At 43.5% G+C, this 18,603-nt stretch overlaps 2 protein-coding genes across 2 annotated transcripts; both read right to left on the minus strand.

Annotated features, from left to right (window-relative positions):
• Positions 1–831: 831 nt before the first annotated feature.
• Positions 832–5,091, minus strand: LOC306944929 (fatty acid-binding protein 5; the record flags this gene model as incomplete). The annotated part of the gene is made up of 4 exons (XM_079533601.1): positions 832–1,021; positions 1,167–1,271; positions 2,240–2,412; positions 5,016–5,091. 4 exons carry the CDS (start codon positions 5,089–5,091, stop codon positions 971–973), a joined length of 405 nt encoding a protein of 134 aa, XP_079389727.1. The 3' UTR covers positions 832–970.
• An 8,711-nt stretch (positions 5,092–13,802) lies between these two features.
• On the minus strand, positions 13,803–17,534 carry MRPL53 (mitochondrial ribosomal protein L53; the record flags this gene model as incomplete). Its single annotated transcript, XM_079533991.1, has 3 exons — positions 13,803–13,927; positions 15,582–15,694; positions 17,446–17,534. The coding sequence occupies 3 exons, from the start codon at positions 17,532–17,534 to the stop codon at positions 13,803–13,805; spliced, it is 327 nt and encodes a 108-aa protein (XP_079390117.1).
• Positions 17,535–18,603: the final 1,069 nt, after the last annotated feature.

An 18,603-nucleotide genomic window follows, 5' to 3' on the forward strand; every position in this document is an offset into this window, starting at 1 on the left:
TTGTCTGGTATGACCAAACGTTATCTAAACCTTATAATTTAGTTCAATCTGACAACTCCTTGGAAGAAATGTAGTATGTAGTCTCCATTTCCCAAGCAGAATAAAATTAATATTCAAGACATTGATATTTTTGAGTATTTATTGTAGTACTTTAAAGCATATGAACTCCACTTATAGATGTTTCAAGTCAGTTCAAAAAATAAAATGAGGCTTTAAGTTTTAGGCAGTATTTCAGCAGGTTTTGGTTAAGAGTTTTTAGAAAGTTACTGGACAGGAAATACGAATTTTGCTAGGAAAACAAAGAGCACACTCAAATTAAGGCCTCCTTGAAGCAAAGTACTTATGTGTTTACTTATGTTATCATGTCTATTAGCTCACTAGTGTATATATTTTTTCAGATAAGAAATCTGTGGGTTTCAAACATGAAAAAAAAAAAAACAATCCCTGAAAATACATTCCTCTATCTAAAGGCCAACAAGGTTTATCTCTTATTTATACCAGTGCATTCAATTTACTTTGTAACGCGTAAGATAGAAACAACTGCAGTGCCTGAACTTTGAACGTTTTTTTTCTATTTCGGATTTTATTACCTTAGCCATTAAAGATGAAAAGGCTGGTTAAAATTTAGTCTGCTATTAACTGTTCATTACCATTATTTGCATTATCTTGAAGGGAAGGCAATTTGCAGTAGAGCCTAAAACCAAACTGAGTTTTTATAAAACCTCACTTTAAAATTTTACTACAGCAACAACATTTGCACTTAATATATTTGAAAATTTTATTTAATAGCCTCATATGTTCAGAATAGTTACATAATAGTTACATCACGGCTTTTAAAAAGGATTGCACTCAGCTACTCAGTCCATTGAAATACTAGAAAACAGGGAAAAGGAAATCATGGAGTGTAGAGGAGCTCCGTCCACTGGACTGAGTTGTTTGTAGCAAGTTCCTACTGAATCTGAAGATGTTCTCATGCCTTCTGGTAGACTCTAACGCACTTGACACCATTCATGTCACATTCCTAGAAGATAAAGAAATGAATTCATTCATTTGCCTTGCCTCAGTACAGAACGTAAGAAAAAAAAGGCTGCAGCTCAGGATTTTTTGGGTTTTGTTTCAGGCTACTGACTGGCAGCACTCAAACCAGGCAGCAGGGCTCAACTCACCACCACCAACTGTCCATCCACAAGTTTCCGTGTGATTATGGTCTTCTTGCCATCCCATTCCTGCTCCTGGATCAATGACCCATCATCTTTTAAGCTGACAAGTGTCTGAAAAACAGAATCTAAGTGTTAATATTTTACCAACAGCATTTATTGAAGGCTGATGCTGCCCAACCTACTTTCTTCCAAAGGAAAAAATCCCACTCCATCTCACTCAGTAATAATTTTGCCATTGAAATCTACAAAGCCAGGATATTCTCTTAATTTTTTATTGATCCTCTTCTTACATTAGCTGACTGTTCACTTCCTGCCCTGACACATTCCTGCATACAACAAACCTTTGACAGCATGCACAACTTCAATAACAAGAGCGGATGACATTCTCTGTTCATGTCTTTGTGAAAGGGCTTTGAGCTTTTGTGTAGCATTTATTCGATCTTGCAAAAATAGATGAATTGCCAGCGTGTGATTGAAGAGATGGGGAACAGTACATAGAGAGCACTCACACCAGCAGATAAAAGAGACATATTTGAGGGTTTCTTTGTGTTTAACTTCCTTTTGGGTTAATATTCTCCCTACTCAGTGCAAAGAGATGCTTTTGTTGCCTTATGAAACTGGAGTCTAGGGACTGACGTTCACTTTTATGCCTGGTGTATAGTCCCTGCACACTGAGCTAATCTCTTGTTATGCAAATAGGAGAGGTTGAACAGTCAGGTCAGCTGCAGGGCTGCACTGCCACTGATTAAACATCAATGGGATTTTTTCCATAGGCTTCCAATAAAATGGCATTTGGTTTTAAAATGGATTTAAAGGTCTGTTAGTTTTACTAACACAATGCTTGTTTAACAAATTGAAGGCAACAGTACACAAGACAAGATTAGTTTCAGCATTTTCCCTCTTTGGAAATTGCTTGATCCAGAAAAAATCAATTGATTTCAATGATACTTATAGTGACAGCTGTTCATCAAATAAAAGCACTGTTAGCAAGGATGCCAAAGCTGACTTCTAAATACTGCCTTCATCCACAAAACACCCAAAGAACTGTGTTTATTCATCAGAAAGTCCAGAATACTGACCTGAGTTTTTCTGCCATCTAATGTGTTTTCCTCAAACTTCTCGCCGATCTTGAAACTGAACTGTGAAGTTTTGAAGGTGCTTTCTGTTTTCACAGTGATTGTATCCCCCTCCTTAATGATGTAAACATCTGGTTTCGCCATGCTTCCCATTTTTCTCATGGCCATACCCACACCTGCAAGGCAAGAGGCACAGTGTCACAAAGTCAGTTAAACCCTAAGGCTTATGGCCACACAGGAATTCAAATACTTAATTCCCATTTAATTAGGAGCTCAAGTATGCTTGAGAATCAAAGCTCAAGAGTCCCAAAGAAATAGGATGTTTTAAATTATCCATTGATGGGGAAGGAAAAAAGCTTGTTTGCAAGGTTATCCCTTTGCTTCCTCAAAGAGCTACAGCTAAATCTGTGTTGAGCTTTAGAGGACTCACAAATGTCCTGAAACTCTGCACTGATTTTTTTCCAAAAAGAAATAAGTATTAAACGGGAAAAGAAACACAGAAGCATCAACAAATATATAAAAAAGGTAATGTTCTGAATGCTTGGAACATTCTAAAGCATGAGTGTCCAACCTTTTGGCGTGCCTAGATTACACTGAGTGAAAAGAAATCGTCTTGGACAGCATATAAAACATATAGTTAATGTATATAAGTAACAAAACATTTTTTCTATTTTTTATTAAAACATAAAAAGGAGGGAAACAAGACCATAAAACAAGCGGATTGAGCATGTATGGTCCATAGAATTAATTGACAGGTGAATCCACTTGCACATCTATTTCAACGTAAAAGGCAGTCTTCAATCATGCTGTGCACAATTGCAAATGTGCAGTTTTTAATAAAATGTCAGCTCTTATTTCCTGTCTCCAAAATACTGGCTTCTGAATGAGAATGCTCCTGTTACATGAAATACTGCTCACAGGCAACTTGCAGGCAAGACTTTTGGAAATGACTGGAAATTCAACACATTATGGGTATCAACTGGAGACTTGTAGTCCTCAAAGTGCTCCAGCACCTAAAAGATTCCCCGTCTCAGCCTGTGTGTGTGCTTTGCTTGAGTCTTTTTGATCTGAAGGATGAAGATAGAAATAAGAGGATATTCAAGCAACAAACTGGACTCCATTGAATGGGAAAGTACACATCTGCACCAAGTGCTGATAAGCAACCTAATGGATCAAGAAGTGCCACCAAGTGGGTGCGTAGTTAAAACTGCTGTTGTGTCCAGCTCAGCCCCATGCTGCAGTGCACAGGATGCTTGGGTCAGGGCTGAGTCCATGAAACAAAGATTACGGTTTCCTTAGGAGGTGCAAATTTAAGAAAGAAACTTCCAGCCATTGCTTCTCCAAAATCAGACAAGATTCCAGCAGTGAGCCATGAGCACGAGCCTGCAGAGCACAAGCTGGTCCTCTTGCGTTCAGGTGTTCTGGTGAAACTGCAAGGTACTGTCAAGATGACCCCCCCCATCCCTTTGCTGTTGTCCAGTCCATGGTGAGTTACTGATCAGCTACATCTTGAAATCCAGCTACAGAGGTGGGCAGAGTTATTCTTTCCATGCAGCAAGCAGTGAAATGCAAACGTTCTTATCCTTATAGAATTGTCTTCTACACTGACTGAGCAGAATCTGCAGAATCACAGCGCATCTCAGCTGGATCACGGGCAGAGCTTGCTAAGCAGTCAGCAATCTGCCCGAATTGCAGTTGTAACAAAGAAAAGCGACCGGCTTAAGATTGCGATCTAGAAGCAAGCTGACTGCTCGCTGCCTACACACAGGAGCTCTGTGAGTCACCCCACTTCATTTCTACTGTGAAGCTGCAGCTCCTGCTTAGCACCCCGGCATCCTTAAACACAGCTGAGTGGATCCCAGCTCAAATGTCTGAATCTCCTCCATCACAGTCTTCCGAGAGGCTCAGCCCAAAAGGTTTTCTCAGCTCACACCTACCACACACCGACAGGCATCACAAATGTGATCACAGCCGCCATCTCTTGCACACCGTAACTGTAGCGCTGCCTTTTGTATTTTACAAGAAGAACGCCTGACCTAAATTCCTTCCTCTCCTCCTCCAAAGAGGCTCAAAGCAAAACTTCCCCCTTCTTGAAAAAGCATCCCAGCCTTCAGCACTGAATAAACGCAGAGAACAACAGCTTCTAAGTACACAGCCACTGCAACGTGTATCACCTGTCAGCTGGGATGCTCACAGGGATGCAAGAAACTGCTCTCGATTCAGCACCGGCGTGCTGCAGAACGTACAGCAGCCCGGGGTTGCGGACAGCGCGCCGTGCACTGTGCGCGTAGAGGAGCCCCGCGGAGCGCAGCCAGCCCCGGGCACCACGTGCAGCTGATCCGCTTTGGGTCGCACCCGCCCGGCTAGAGGCGGCCCGGTTCCGCGCTCTGCCCGGCTCCGGGCGGCGCCACCTCGGCCCGCGGCCCCGCATCCCCCGCGCCGAGCCGGCCCCGCTCCGTCCGCGGCACCGCGCCAGGCGGTAATCCGGGCTCGGCAGCCGGCGGGAGGGGGAGCGGCGGGGATGTGCCTGCGGGCACCGGCACCTGCCAGCGGTGCGAAAGAAATAAGGAAAAGAATAATTTTAAGACGAGATTTCCCACACTGTCCGACGAGGAGGAGGTGGCCGTGCCGGGATCGGAACGCGGCGCCCGCGATGCCGCACCCCGGAGCCGCCGCGGATTCCCCCCGCGGACCTTGGACAGAGCCTCGGCGGCGGCTCCAGGCCGAACCGCGGGGTGCCTGGCTCCCTGCCCGAGGCGGACAGCCCCCGTCTCCTTACCCAGCTCCTTCATGTACTCCTCAAAGCCCTCGCTGGAGACCAGGCACCATTTGCCTAAAAACGCGTCGATGGCCATGGCGATGGCGGCGGCTGTAGCGGCGTACCCGGGGACGCTGGGAGGCAGAAGGACGGACAGCAGTGGGGCCGCAGCCTCCTTTATAGCGGGGCCGGGGACATGTGCCGCCGGGGAGAGCCAATGGGGCTCCCGCCGCGCCCCGGCCCCTTCCCCGCCGAGCCCCCGCCCGCTGAGTCCCGCCCGCGGCGGCGGCGGCAAGAGCGGGCACGTAGTGCTGCCCTTCTTCCTCCTCCTCCTGCAGCCACGCGCACGCACATACACACACACACGCACACACACACACGCACACGCACACACGCACACGCACGCACCTCCCTGCCCTCACACCCGCAGTCCCACAGCCCGGGTACCAGCAACCCCCGGGCACGGGGGAGGGTGGGCACTGCTGGGGATGTCTCAGCCTTCACGCTTCTTCGGATGAAGAAGAAAAATCCACCCGGCGCCTCCTGCTGCAAATGGATCCAAAAGTGGCTGCTGGGATTTGGGCTGCAAGGAGGCTTTGGAATTCTGGAGCGCTGGATCCTAAACTGCACCATTTGTTACAAATCATAGTAATGGTGGTGCTATTTTTATGGATATTTCAGGTAGGACAGAACATGGGGCACGGAGACAGAGCAATAAATCATAGACTCAGGATGTCCCAAGTTGGAAGAGCTCCATTACAGACATCAAATCCAATTCCTGGCTCCAAACAAGGCCACCCAAAAATCAGACCATAAATACTCAGCATTCCAAAACTGCTTATTGGCCCTTCCCATCAAGCCCCCATATCACTTGCCACGTCACATCATACCACACTGCAGCAGTGTGGGGCTCACTGCAGATCCAGCATACCTGTTACCCACACACATCAATGGGCAGCAAACACAATTTACCTAAGCACAGAATTTACACATATGCTTAGCACAGAATCGTAGAATCGCAGAATACCCTGAGTTGGAAGGGACCTGTAAAGACCATTGAGTTCAACTCCTGGCTCCACACAGGACCACCCAAAATTCAAACCATGATTGCTGTAGATAGGAAGAAAACAAAGCATTCGTGCAACCTCATGCTTTAGCGCAGGGAAAATGTGGATTTGATCTTAATGCATCTGCTGTACCCTAATTCCTACTTCTGACAGGAAAGCACTGCAGTTGCCATTGCTGCAAACTGGCACCATCATGTAACATCCATGAAGTTACTTGCTCTGTGAGGCCAATCTTCTGTCAGATTCTGTCAGTGCACTGGGAGACCTACTGTCGTATTTTGTGAGAACGCTGCTATTTCTGAGTCACAACAGAAATCCTGACTCCAATGTATCCCAAAGTGAGATTTCCAGCAGCAGGACTATGCCAGTCATTGTCCCTTTAACCTTGCACCCAAATGGATGAAACTCAGAACCACCACCTCTTGACCAGCAAACTAAAATCTGAATCTGTGCCTGGTACCCATGAGGGTTTGGTGGACTAGTGGTGGCTCCATGTTAGTACCTTTGTGGAAGAGTTAGAGTCTGAGGTGTCAAAAGTGGGTAAGACAGTGAAGTCTCTGTGCTGGTTCCAGAGACGGTGCTGTGAATTCGGGTGTTTGGTGCTTCCATTTGCACATAGCAGTGATGCAGTGCAGCAGAGCTAAACGAATCAGTTTAAAGGTTTAATACATTCTAGAAAAGGTCAGATTTATCACACACTACACCATCAGCCTCCTTTTTCAGCTGGGAAATTTTAAGCCCTTCTATTTAACTAACCTTCCCTAGTGAGCTGCCTTTAATTACCTTCAGCCTCTCTGGCAAGATGTTTTCTTTTAATATGCAAACAATGCTGTAGCGTCTGTCATAAGGCAGCATCCCACATTGCTTTTTCATCATTAAGCAGCTACACTGAAACACAAGACTTTCAGCTTCCTTCCACTTTTGTCTTTGTGGGGTTTTTTGGTTGGTTGGCTGTGTGGTTGGTTGCTTTCTGTCTTGTGCAAGAGTCATCAGAGTAAATTTTAAATTAGGCTGATGTTCACTAATTCATGTTAGCAGAAGCAAAATTCTGTCTGTTGTGCAGTTCCTTTCAGAAAGGATGAATTAATCATCTTTCACTTAGGTCTTAGGAAATATTTAGTCTTGTAAAACAGGGATGATTTCTAGAAATAGAAATCTTGGCTTTCGTTCACCTCTGCTAGCAAAGAATTTCTGATCCACATTTCTGCAGCGCTGCCTGCAGATGGTTTATGATATGCAAACACACAGGTGTAAGTGCTGCTAATGCAACAGAAGATGTAAAATCCACTATTTCCATCTAGTGGTGAGACAGTATTCCTGGATCTGAAGTATATGGAGATCACTCATCTACCTGTATGGAAGGCACCTGTATTTTTAATCCTCCCACAAGTCATTTGTTTTGATTTACTCTCCTTAGAAAATGCTCAGGTCTAGGCATGTAAGTTCATATGCAGCATCAACAAGATGAGAGAGTCTTATCTCTCTTTTCTGAAAAGTAGACTGCTAGGATTCAGTGGCAACTCTTTCAGTTCTTACCAAAATCGAGTGTTCTGCAAGTTAATCCAGTGATTTAGATTACTGACTGTGATACTGTCAGTGCCACATCTCAAAAATTCTTTGAAACAGGAGAGTGCTGAAATTTGTGGTATCTCAAGTAGATAAATTAACTAGAAGGACCAGATATGTGTCCTTTTGGGTGGGGTACAAGTGGACCAGACTACCAAGTATACTTTATTATTTTTTTTACTATTTACAATATTTACAATATTATATGTATGTTGACCAAACATTTCAAAGGTGATGGAAAGCAGCTCCTTATTTTGAGAGCCAAAATGAAATGGTTGAATATTCAGAGATACTTGGGTCTCGGCCATCTGTCTCTGTAAATCCCAAAGCTCTATAAATCCTGCCTGATTTAATGCTAAGATCAAGATCAGGTGCGTTTTGATGTAATATTCTCTTCTCTCTGCATATACTCAAACAGAAGCAGCAAATGTATACATTCACAACCAAAAGTGTTCAATTCCTATGCCAGATATTACTATTTCAGTGCTTGCAGCTTTCTCTGAAAGCAGTTGTGCTCTTCTTCTATGTTAGATTATATACATCATCCGAGAGAATCAAATTAACACTGAGAAGTGTAAAATTTTCCATGAATACTAGTGGCACGGAAGGCACGTAGCCAGAGTCAGAAGCAACCACAGTTTGGGCAGTTTGGGCCTGCCAGAGAGGATGTTTTTCCAAGGTAGTCAAGCCCTTACATCTTATAGGAGGGGAGGATATTACAGTTCTTATTACCAATTGTGAAGGAAAGGGCCAAGGGAAGAGTGCAGAGACCTTCGTCCTACTCCTTTGGGCATCACGCAGCAATGCTTCATCTGACATGAAGGCAGGAAGCTGTGGCTGGCACGGCCTGAGGTTTCTCTTCACGTAGCCATTACTTTGGCTATTGCATATATGCCAAGCCATAGTATGACTCTGAAAGTCATAATACCTGCTGCTTGGGCAGGGCAGAGCACCACCTCTCTCATCTGCAACACATCACTGGTGAGCTTGCATAGGAGGTGCAACTTTTTCCTTAGACTTTTCTTCATTAAAATGCCCTTATGTTTAACCTGGAAGGAACCCAATCTGATCACACTGAGCTTTGCCAAACTGTTTAGAAGGGATCTTGCTTCCCTTCCAGTGTACAGACATTTCACATATATAAGCACCTTCCTATAGGCATCTTCTTCTAGACAAGTCTACCCCTTAAGAAAGTCTTAAAAAGATTGCCAGCACAGTCCAAATTTTACTCTTCATCCTACAGCTAGCCGTGAAAAAAAAAAATTAAACCACTGCATGAATAATAGTTACTCACCCCCAAGGCATGGATGAGAGAAATTGCATAGGTGGCACAGCTTTATTTCTGCTTCCTTGTTGTACAAGCGTGGTTTTCCCTTCCCAGCCATGTCATCAGGGGTAGACATGATGAAACGCATGCTGCAGTTGCATAGCTGGCATAGGTGAGCTTTACTCCAGCTCAGAAGCTTGGGCAACACTCGGCCAGGGATTATGAAGCAACGCATGAACCTACATGTTTTCATCTATATGTCAATACAATCAAGATCTTCTAGTATAGGGGCATTGCATCACCTTTAAGCTAAATGAGCCGGACATAGCCTGTGTTTTATCAATGGGCTTTGTGCAATCCATCCACCTCCACGTCAAAACAAAACAAAGCCATTTACTTGCCAACACAGCTTCATCCAAGGGGTGCGGGCCTGCAGATTCCTTGCCTTGGATGTGGCCGTGCATCTCAGTGGCCACTGTTGGGGGTGGGCTGTCTCACACATATTCTGTCTTCTGTGCCAAGCCAATGGGAGCTCCGATGGCTGCTGATGCTGCAAGGTATTACTGTAATGCAATTAGCACGCTGTCAGCATCTGTGGTCTGCAGATCGTCATCAGCATGCTCAAAGCAAACTTAAAGAGAAATGCTTACAACAGTGGTAAAGTTCGGTGCTCTGACGGCTCATCACTGGTACCCTGCTTAAGTGACAAAAGAGAGAGCACCAGGACCTGAAGTGACCAAAAAGATCAACTTCTGGTTTCGTTCTCCTCATTTCAGATAAAAATGACCTGATGCAGTTCCAGTTCATCTCATGGTGACTTCAGAATCAGAGCCTGCATCTGACTGGGAAAGCTTTGAAAAATCCTCTTTGTTCAGTAGCAGGATGTACCCTGAAGGGCATCCGCACATTCATATAAATAGTTCTCTTCAGAATTTCATAATTAGCGTAGTCATTACAATACTGAAAAAGATTAGGATGGTTACAAATGGCTGTCCATTGTCCATAGTTTGAGCACTGGAAGAAGCATGGGTGTGAGATGCCCAGGGCACCAATTGTGAGGGCTTATATTTGCCAGAAGCAAGTCTCCTCATAGCTGTGTCCAGGATGGGCTCCTGGGGGGTAATTCCAGCATCAGGTTCAGGAAGGATTTTCTCTTTCACTGACTGCAGAAGGAACTTAGGAAAAACACTTGGAAGCAAACACTATTTTTTACTACTATCCTGCTCCAACTGCCAACACGCTAAGTTTGCCAAGTGTGTTAACTACGTGCCTTGTATCTAACAGATGTAAGAAAATCCTTCCCTCTCAAGCAACTGTGCAGAATAGGCAGGTGTTTTCCAGTTTGCTCTTCTAGGCCTGAAAAGCCTCATTGTATTTGAGTTTACATCCTCAATTCCTTCTCAAGACATAATCTTACATATCTAGACCAGAGAAAAATCTGTAAGGAGGTGAGAAATGTAATTGCCTCTTCCTGATTTTCTTTCCTATGCTTCTGCCATTAGATAGCTTCTGGTACTGTTTCTATACTTTTTCTTGTATGCACATACGGAGAAGTCTCACTTGGGGCTGAGCTGTATGAAGGAAGAAGTAACCATACAATTCATAAATCTGCCATTTCCAGAAGGTACCTTGGGATACATTCAAGAAGAGGATTTTGAAGAGAAGTTCTCTTAAGTCCCATATACAAAAATAGACTTTAAAAGAAACAACCCCACAGATGTACTGGTAATGAGAAGGCAGTTTAAGGAAGAATTGTGTCTGAGATGACAAATAATTCGCTGGCTTTGCATGCTGACCACACTATTTTTACGGACAAGCTGTTTCACTCCCTGCTGGAAAGGAGCATAGGGGTCAGAAGAAACAGAGAAGTAGTAACGGGATGAGGAAGGAACACGCTGCTTTGCCTCCTGCCTGCCCTCTGATCGTTCTGTAGGGATTGTCAGTCTGAGGCATGAAAGCATCTCCACCAAGGACTCGGCCTTTCCCAGGCTTTGCTCCTACTGACCGAGCATTCCCTTCACGAACAAGACTGCCTGCCCGCTTTTCTAGCTGTTTTGCTTTAAAAGAAAACTCTTTTCATATGTAAGTATGTCCAGCTTCCCTCTCCCAGGGAAGCCCAATGCAGCCACTTTCACTGAAATGCCAGCTTGCAAGGCTGCCAGTAAATAACAGTGTTTAAAGCTGCACAGAGTCTCTGAGTTCATGTTAACTCTGTTTTCAAATACCACTGAAACTTAAAACAAGAAAACATGATCAAAACACATAACATGGGAACCCTTTTGTCTTCACATTCCCTACTCTGAACACAGCCTTAATTTTGTAAATTCTTAGATTATCAGCTCAGTGTGACACTCTTAGACAGAGAACAGAGAATAAAATGGCCTAGTCAAGTCTCCACGTCTCAGCATACTCAGCATCTCTGAGAGTGAAGCCGAGGGAGAAAAAAGAGAACAAGCAGCAGTCTACCAGGAGCAAAGCTTCTCTGAGAGAGTGGTCAGGTGCTGGAATGGGCTGCCCAGGGAGACGGTGGAGTCACCATTCCTGGAGGTGTGCAAGGAATGCTCAGATGTTGTACTGAGGGACGTGGTTTAGTGGGAAATACTGCTGATAGGTGGACGGTTGGACTTAAGAGGTCTTTTCCAACTTTGGTGATTCTATGAAGCTACTGCAGGTTCCTAGCAGACAGTAAGGAAGGCTCAGAGACGACTGACTCAGGCCTCCCAGAGGGAAAAGACAAGAGCAGATGAAATCAAATAGTACAGGAAGGAGACTCTTAAGTCAGAAGGAGAAGCTGTTGTTATCTAAACAGCACATTCATGTGTTTTAGTACTATTTTCTCTATACGCTGACAAGAAGGTATTTGTATGACAAACAGGTCTGAGATTATTCTAATAATTGTTTTAAATCTCCAGGTATTAAAGGTCTAGACATTTTGATGTCATCTCCTGCTACCAGACACCCTGCTCATCCTACACGGTGTGGTGTTTCTATTTAGTTAATCCGAGCATCTTAAGGACCTGCTCAAATTCTTTTTATGTTTAGGCAAGTGGCTACATTTTTGCTGAGGAATTACGATCAAGATTCGTGGGTCAGGGAATAACAACCTGCTAAGTTGCTCATCCAACCCTTCTTTGTTTGATATGATCAATCTTAATACCCTCTGTATCCACAACGCCTAGAGCACACCTGCCAATGAAACATCAGAACAGCAGGCCACTGGATCAGGATTCAGCTGCACAGGAGCAGAATCTGATACTGTATGAAGAGCTTATGGTAAAATTATCTAAATGCTTAAAGAATAAATTCATTACAGATTATCTTTAAGATACCTGAAAATTCCATTTGCACCCTTATCTACATGGTACAGGGAAAGGAATTTTCTACATATTAACATAATCATCATCAGAGGAGTACTCCCTTGCCCAGAGTGCTCATTTTTATCACGTCAGTATCTTGCAGTCTTGAGAATGTACATTTTTAGCTTTGTTTTTCTATCCTGTACATTTTTACGTTGCATATTTCAATTATAGAGAATTATATTTTTAAGCATAAAATATACCATACTTGGTAATCATCATTTACAGGGATGGGGCCACAGTGATAGGACAAGAGGCGACAGGCACAAGCTGACACCAAGAAGTATGTTTTTCTGGTAACAAAGCACTGGCACACGTTGCCCAAAGGCTGTGGAGTCTCCTCCTTGGAGATCTCAAAAGCCACCTGGACATAGCCATGAGTACCATGCTCCAATTTCAACAATGTGAGGAAGAAGCTGTGAAGACAGACCTTGACAGCACCTTCAGAAAGGACAGTGTCCGTTCATGAATCTTGGCAAAAGTAAAGTAACATCAGTTTTAGATACAGATTTTTGCCTTAAGTCTGTTGACAAATTCCTGTTGGAAATACATGTACTAGAATTTTATAAAAATTCAAGCACTTGATTAACAATGTGTAGAATACCTCCCAATAGAACTGCACCTGCAATCTTTCAGAACTGACACGTAATGACTCTTTCATTAAGAACTAGAACAGATGCACGTGAAATACATGTGCAGTTGACACTTTCACCAGCACAGCCTGAGGACAGATCAGCCCTCCCAAACCCAAAGCTCTCTGCAATACAGATGAGACACCTAAGCAAATAACAGGGTAGGACACAGGACTATAAACACCAAATAAAGCTCTCCTTTGATCTTTATGAAACATTTAATGAAATCTCCCAAATGTGAGTGACAAAAATATTTCAGAACTGAACTTCAAAGATAGCTCTTTTCTCCAATTACCAAAAACACTAGCTTATGTTTCCCTTTGAGCTAAATTTTGCTACTTTTATGCCCAATGAGTACCTCTACTGTGTATTCACAATCCCATTACCTTGTTACTTTAATTGCTGAGCTAAATTTACATTTGGCAAATATCACACTTTCTTGAATAACAGAGGAAGAAAATGGCAGGGACTTAGCAACAGACAGAGTATAAATTGAGTATCTGAAAATCTACTCTGTATTTGCAGGCTGTTGTTTCTCAGCTACATCAGTGATGAGTACTTTAAAATTCATTGGAAATAATGTGTAGAGACACCTGTCTTCTCTTTAGCACTAATTAATTTAATAACCAATGTGCAGTATTCATATTTATATGCAAAAATGTGATATTAGTCCAACATGCAGATAAGAGGCTGCTGCATTCACGTATCTTAAGCCATTTCAATCCTCTGCTGCCATACAATTTGTTGATCCACTATGTTTTCTTTTCAGGGAAGACGGTGAAGAACTTCAATAGTTGATTCTGCTCCACATTAAACTGGTCAGTTTTTGGCCACCTCTCAGAATTTGTTGCATTGGAGAAAATCTCTCTTTGCAGCCTCTTATTATAACAGATGCAAATGCAACACAGTTGTTCTGTTCCTCAGGGATTCTTCTTGCTTTTCTGTTCTGCAGCAAGCTCTTTTGCATTACATCTGGACCCCAATGCTGTTAACATTTCAATTGTTGTCAGGTTGGCTCCTTTCATTATCAGTCGCTCTCCATCAGCTGGAAAGGAAAGAAATTTTAAGAACTTACAAATGTTTTAAGTCACAATTACTTTTGTATGCAGTTCTGCCTTGCATTTATATATCCAAATACCCTGCTCATCTTGTCTGATTAGAAAGTAGTCCACTTAGCAAGAAATCCTATTATGGAACAAACAAATATATTAAACTGTAACTATTAACATCTAATCTTAATTTCTGTACTGCATTATCCAAAAATAAGAAACAGCTCTCAAGATGTATGAATGGTGAGAGCATATCGTTGATAAGAATAGCTCACAGTATGCCATCAAAGTCATTTAACAGAAGGCACAGAAGGCACTGGTAGGCATAATTTCCACACATGGCTCAGAGTTTTAGCAACATGTCATATACAGTCCATTTAACTCACTTCTTTAGCCAAAACAGTGAAATGGTTTACACAATCTTGTGGTTATAACATTAAAAAGTAGACAATACTTGGATTTGTAAATTCTTGGGGATAATAAAGCACTTTAAAACAGAGAGGGAGCATTAGAAATTAAGGATGGTACCTAAGTTACTTTTTGATTTTTGCAAGACTTGCAAATATAAAAGATGTACTCAAACCCATTTAATGCAGTACTATGCATGGCATCCATGTTCCAATCACACTTGCCAACTGGAAGGGCTGCAAATTCTTCCCTTGGAAATTAATCAGCTCTTAGAAAGTGGAGTTCAGAGCTGTGGCTCTTGGCATTAGTGAAATAAATTGTACTGCTTTACTGTGAAAAACACTAAGCTTTACTGCTTAAGTCTTAATACATCACAGATACAGTCAAGGATGGGAAAAGAAGAGGCATGAGAGAGGGAGAAACCTCTGTCAACACTGAAATAATTTGGCTTTCCTCGGCAAAACAAGTACATTCAGCACTCTCAACATTTCTACTGATTCATTAAACATAGAAAAGCTTAAAGAAAAGTGGTTAACAGGAAAAAATATAATGAAAACTTTAATGGGCTACGTGCCATACTGGGCCATTACAGCACAGCAGGAAAGAAGATACAGCCCGAGAAAAGGACAAAATCAGATTACAGCCATCTGTTCACAGCCTTGAATCTGGGCTGCTTCCACAACTGATGAAACTTCCACTATCAATTCCCTGCATACTTGCTGGGTCTCCAAAGGAAAATAATAAATTTGCTGTACGTCAGTTGACCTCATTCTGTAAGTCTGCCTGCACATGTATGGTCTCACATGAGCAGTTCCTTCCAGCTACATAGCAAGTTATTCAGTTGCATAAAGAACTACAAGTATTAAACTTGTCTAATCTCAAGACAGATGTCTCTACCATAGAAAACAAACAAACAAAAATACAGAACGTGAACAGATTCTTACATCAAAGCAGAGCTACACTTATTTTCCTGGAACTGACCTTGACTGCAAGGTTATACAAGTATCCCATTGCTAAAGTGGACTCGACTCTATACAACAGTTAGGTCTAGTGAAGACTTGTATATGTACGTGTTAGTGTTAGTGACTTCCTTTTTCTCTCCGAGCTGGGCAACATCCAGGTGTGGAAAAGAATTAAAAATAATTAAAAAAAAAATTAATCACAGCAGAAAATATCAGAGGAAACACTGCAAAACCACAAACCTAGAAGGACTTCTTATGAAGATTAAAAATGAACTCTTACCAAACATAACATCTACAAGCGGTTCAGATCCGTCGTGTCTCACATCTGCAGACACTTCACAGTTCCTGTTAGTGGCTTGGATTCTCTTATGGTTTATACATTGGAGAAATGTTCTGAAAATATATTTTAAAATACACTGAGTATTTTACAGTATTACAGTAAATTACAGTAAATATATGACAGATGCATGAAAAACATTTGAATAGTTTGACATTGCTGGGTGACAAAAGTATAAATAGAATAGGATTTCTATTCAGTAACGTCAGACATGCACTTCTTATCAGGCAGCAATCCAGATGATTACTTACATGCTAGTGGACTTCTTATATGCTAACATGTAAAAAGTATACCAAAGAATTTCAGCAAGCGCATACACTTTTTGAATTTCTCTGATGAGTTAATAATAAGAGTCAGCAAGGCAACTTACATTTTTCTTTATACACTGCTTGCTTACCACTGTTTTGTTGTTTGAGTTTGAGGCAGCATTTATTTATACATCTTTAGTACATCTTCTGTGGATATGTGAAAAACATACCATTCGGCTCACATTCTGGCAGTTCAAAGACATTCCAAGCTAAGCTGTGATAATAGTGCATTTCAAAAGTAGACATGTCTGAAAATCTATTGCAAAATGGCACTTTACAATCCTCTGGTGCAGAGCTTACATCCCTCAAGAAGCATAATCACTTAGATTTCCTCAATAGACAATTACCAGGAATACTGCCTCCCACTATCACCACTTGGATGAGGAACTGCAGCTTCTCATCTGTGGGCTCAGCAGCTCTAAGAGGTACATCTCCAGGGACTGCTGGTAAAGCCAGATGCTCATACTTATACAGAATACTTCAAGCCAGAAGGGCACCACTGAGTCTAACTCCTGGTTCTACACACAAAAGTTTACATGGAGACCCTGAGGTCCTCTACAGAACGACACAAAACAAACACATCCTCCCCGCTATAAAAAAGACAGGGATCTCCTGGAAAGAGTCCAGTGGAGGGCCATGAAGATGGTAAAAGGGCCTGGAGCACCTCTCTTATCAAGGTGAGCGACCTGGGTCTGGTCAGCCTTGAGAAAAGAAGACTGAGAGGAGATCTGATCTCAGAGGAGATCTGAGTGTCCGTAAATATCTTAAGTCTGGGAGTCAAAGGAACATGGCCAACCTCTTTTCAGTGGTCTGTGGGGACAAGACAAGGAGAAATGGCCACAAACTGAAGCACAGAAAGTTCCACATCAATATGTGAAAAACATCTTCACAGTACGGGAGGTTGTGGACTCTCCTTCTCTGGAGATATTCAAGAACTGCTTGGATGCCTACCTGTGCAGCATGCTGTAGGAAACCTGCTCTGCAGGAGGGTTGGACTCGATGATTTCTGAAGGTCACTTCCAGGCCCTATAACTCTGATTCTGTGATCCTGGTGACAGTTACCAGGAAAACCCTTTAGATAAATGCACTGTCTTCTCCATCACCCCAGAATGTTACGGTTCTGTCTGGACAAGAGTTAAGACGAAGCCTGATAAATGCGAGCCTCCAAAGATTTAAGATCACAGCAGCTGTGGAAGTCTAAGAAGGGCAGACTCCTCAAAGAGCGAGCAGAAGGCGCTGCCACCTGCCCGACTGCGGGCCTCACTACTTTTTCCTCAGGCAGCAGCAGCGCTGCGTTGGCTGTCAGGGCGGCAGCCAGCGCTGCTCGGCGGCCTTCGTAGAACCACATCATAGAACCACAGCGGGGTTGGGTCGGAAGGGACCCTAAAGGTCATGTGGCTCCAAGCCCCTCGTGCCGGCGGTAACACGCAGCACCGAGTCGCGCTCCAGGCCGAGCACCGCTCGGCTCGCAGCCCCGCGGCTGGGCCGATGCCCCTCACCTGGTGCTCTCCACGTTGGACTCGAAGGGACAGAAGCGGACTACGATACTCTTCACGGGCCGCAGCACCACATGGATCCGGGACGCCATCTTCTTTCCGCCCCGGCACTACGAGTCCCGGCAGCCCCTCGCAGCGGCGGGCCGCGTGCCTCGGAGCCGCCTGGGAAATGGAGTCCGCGGGGGACGGCGGCCATGCTGTCGGCGCCGGGCTGCGGTGCCAGCGTTTGTAACGAGCTGCTGCTAAACAGCGTTTGGTTTTACGTGTTCCACATAGCAGCCGGCTGCTCTGCCTCTGTGCAAGTATGCTTTAGTTGTGGTTGCGTTTGTTCTGGTAATATTCCTTGTTTGGAGCTTCTCGGTTGGAGTTGGTGTCTTGGTCATCGCTATCATAGCTGTGATCCTCTGAGGATACTGAAAAGAGAAAAATGGGGAAAAAAAATAAAAAAAAAATTAAAAAAGGAAAAAAGGTACGCAGAAAGAGGTAATGTTTTTTGTTTGAATAGTAGCTGCAGTTAGGGGAAAAAAAAAAAAAAAAAAATCTTTGGACATAAAATGCCCAGAAAAGATCTCTGGCCCTTGTGCCGCTGTGTCACGGGGTATGGAATGAAGCTGTCGGGAAGCAGTGGTATCTCACCCCTAACGTGAGGAGCTGGGTTGCTGAGCAAGTCCACGTTTGGCTGTCTTCATGTTAATTCTGTCCCCATGCGAGGTTGGACGGGGCTCTGGGCAGCCTGGTCTAGTATTAGATATGGAGGGTGGTGGCCATGGATGCGGCAGGGAGGTTGGAGCATCTTGATTCTTGAGGCCCCTTCCAGCCCGAGCCTTTCTGTGATTCTTCGATGACTGAAAAAATGAGGATATGAACGAGAGTAAGTATACGGGGTAGTAAGGATATGAATAAGGATAAGTATAAGGGGCAGCCAGTATGACCAAGGATCATTTAGAGGCAGTATTTTTCAATGTATCAACCCAAACAGAAGCTTGCTGTAAAAGGCAATGCTACTGGAAGGGAGCACATTTGATAAAACGGGTTGGGTTCAGCAGTTGCATACCCAATCCTTGAACAAAGGTTTTCAGATTGTCGTGTGGCTGCTGCAAGCAATATATTTTCCGCTAGATGGCAGAAACCTCCTTGATAAATGGTTACAGCGGTCTGTCA

Source organism: Tetrao urogallus (assembly GCF_951394365.1).
Source record: "Tetrao urogallus genome assembly, chromosome: 3".
NCBI lineage: Eukaryota > Metazoa > Chordata > Aves > Galliformes > Phasianidae > Tetrao > Tetrao urogallus.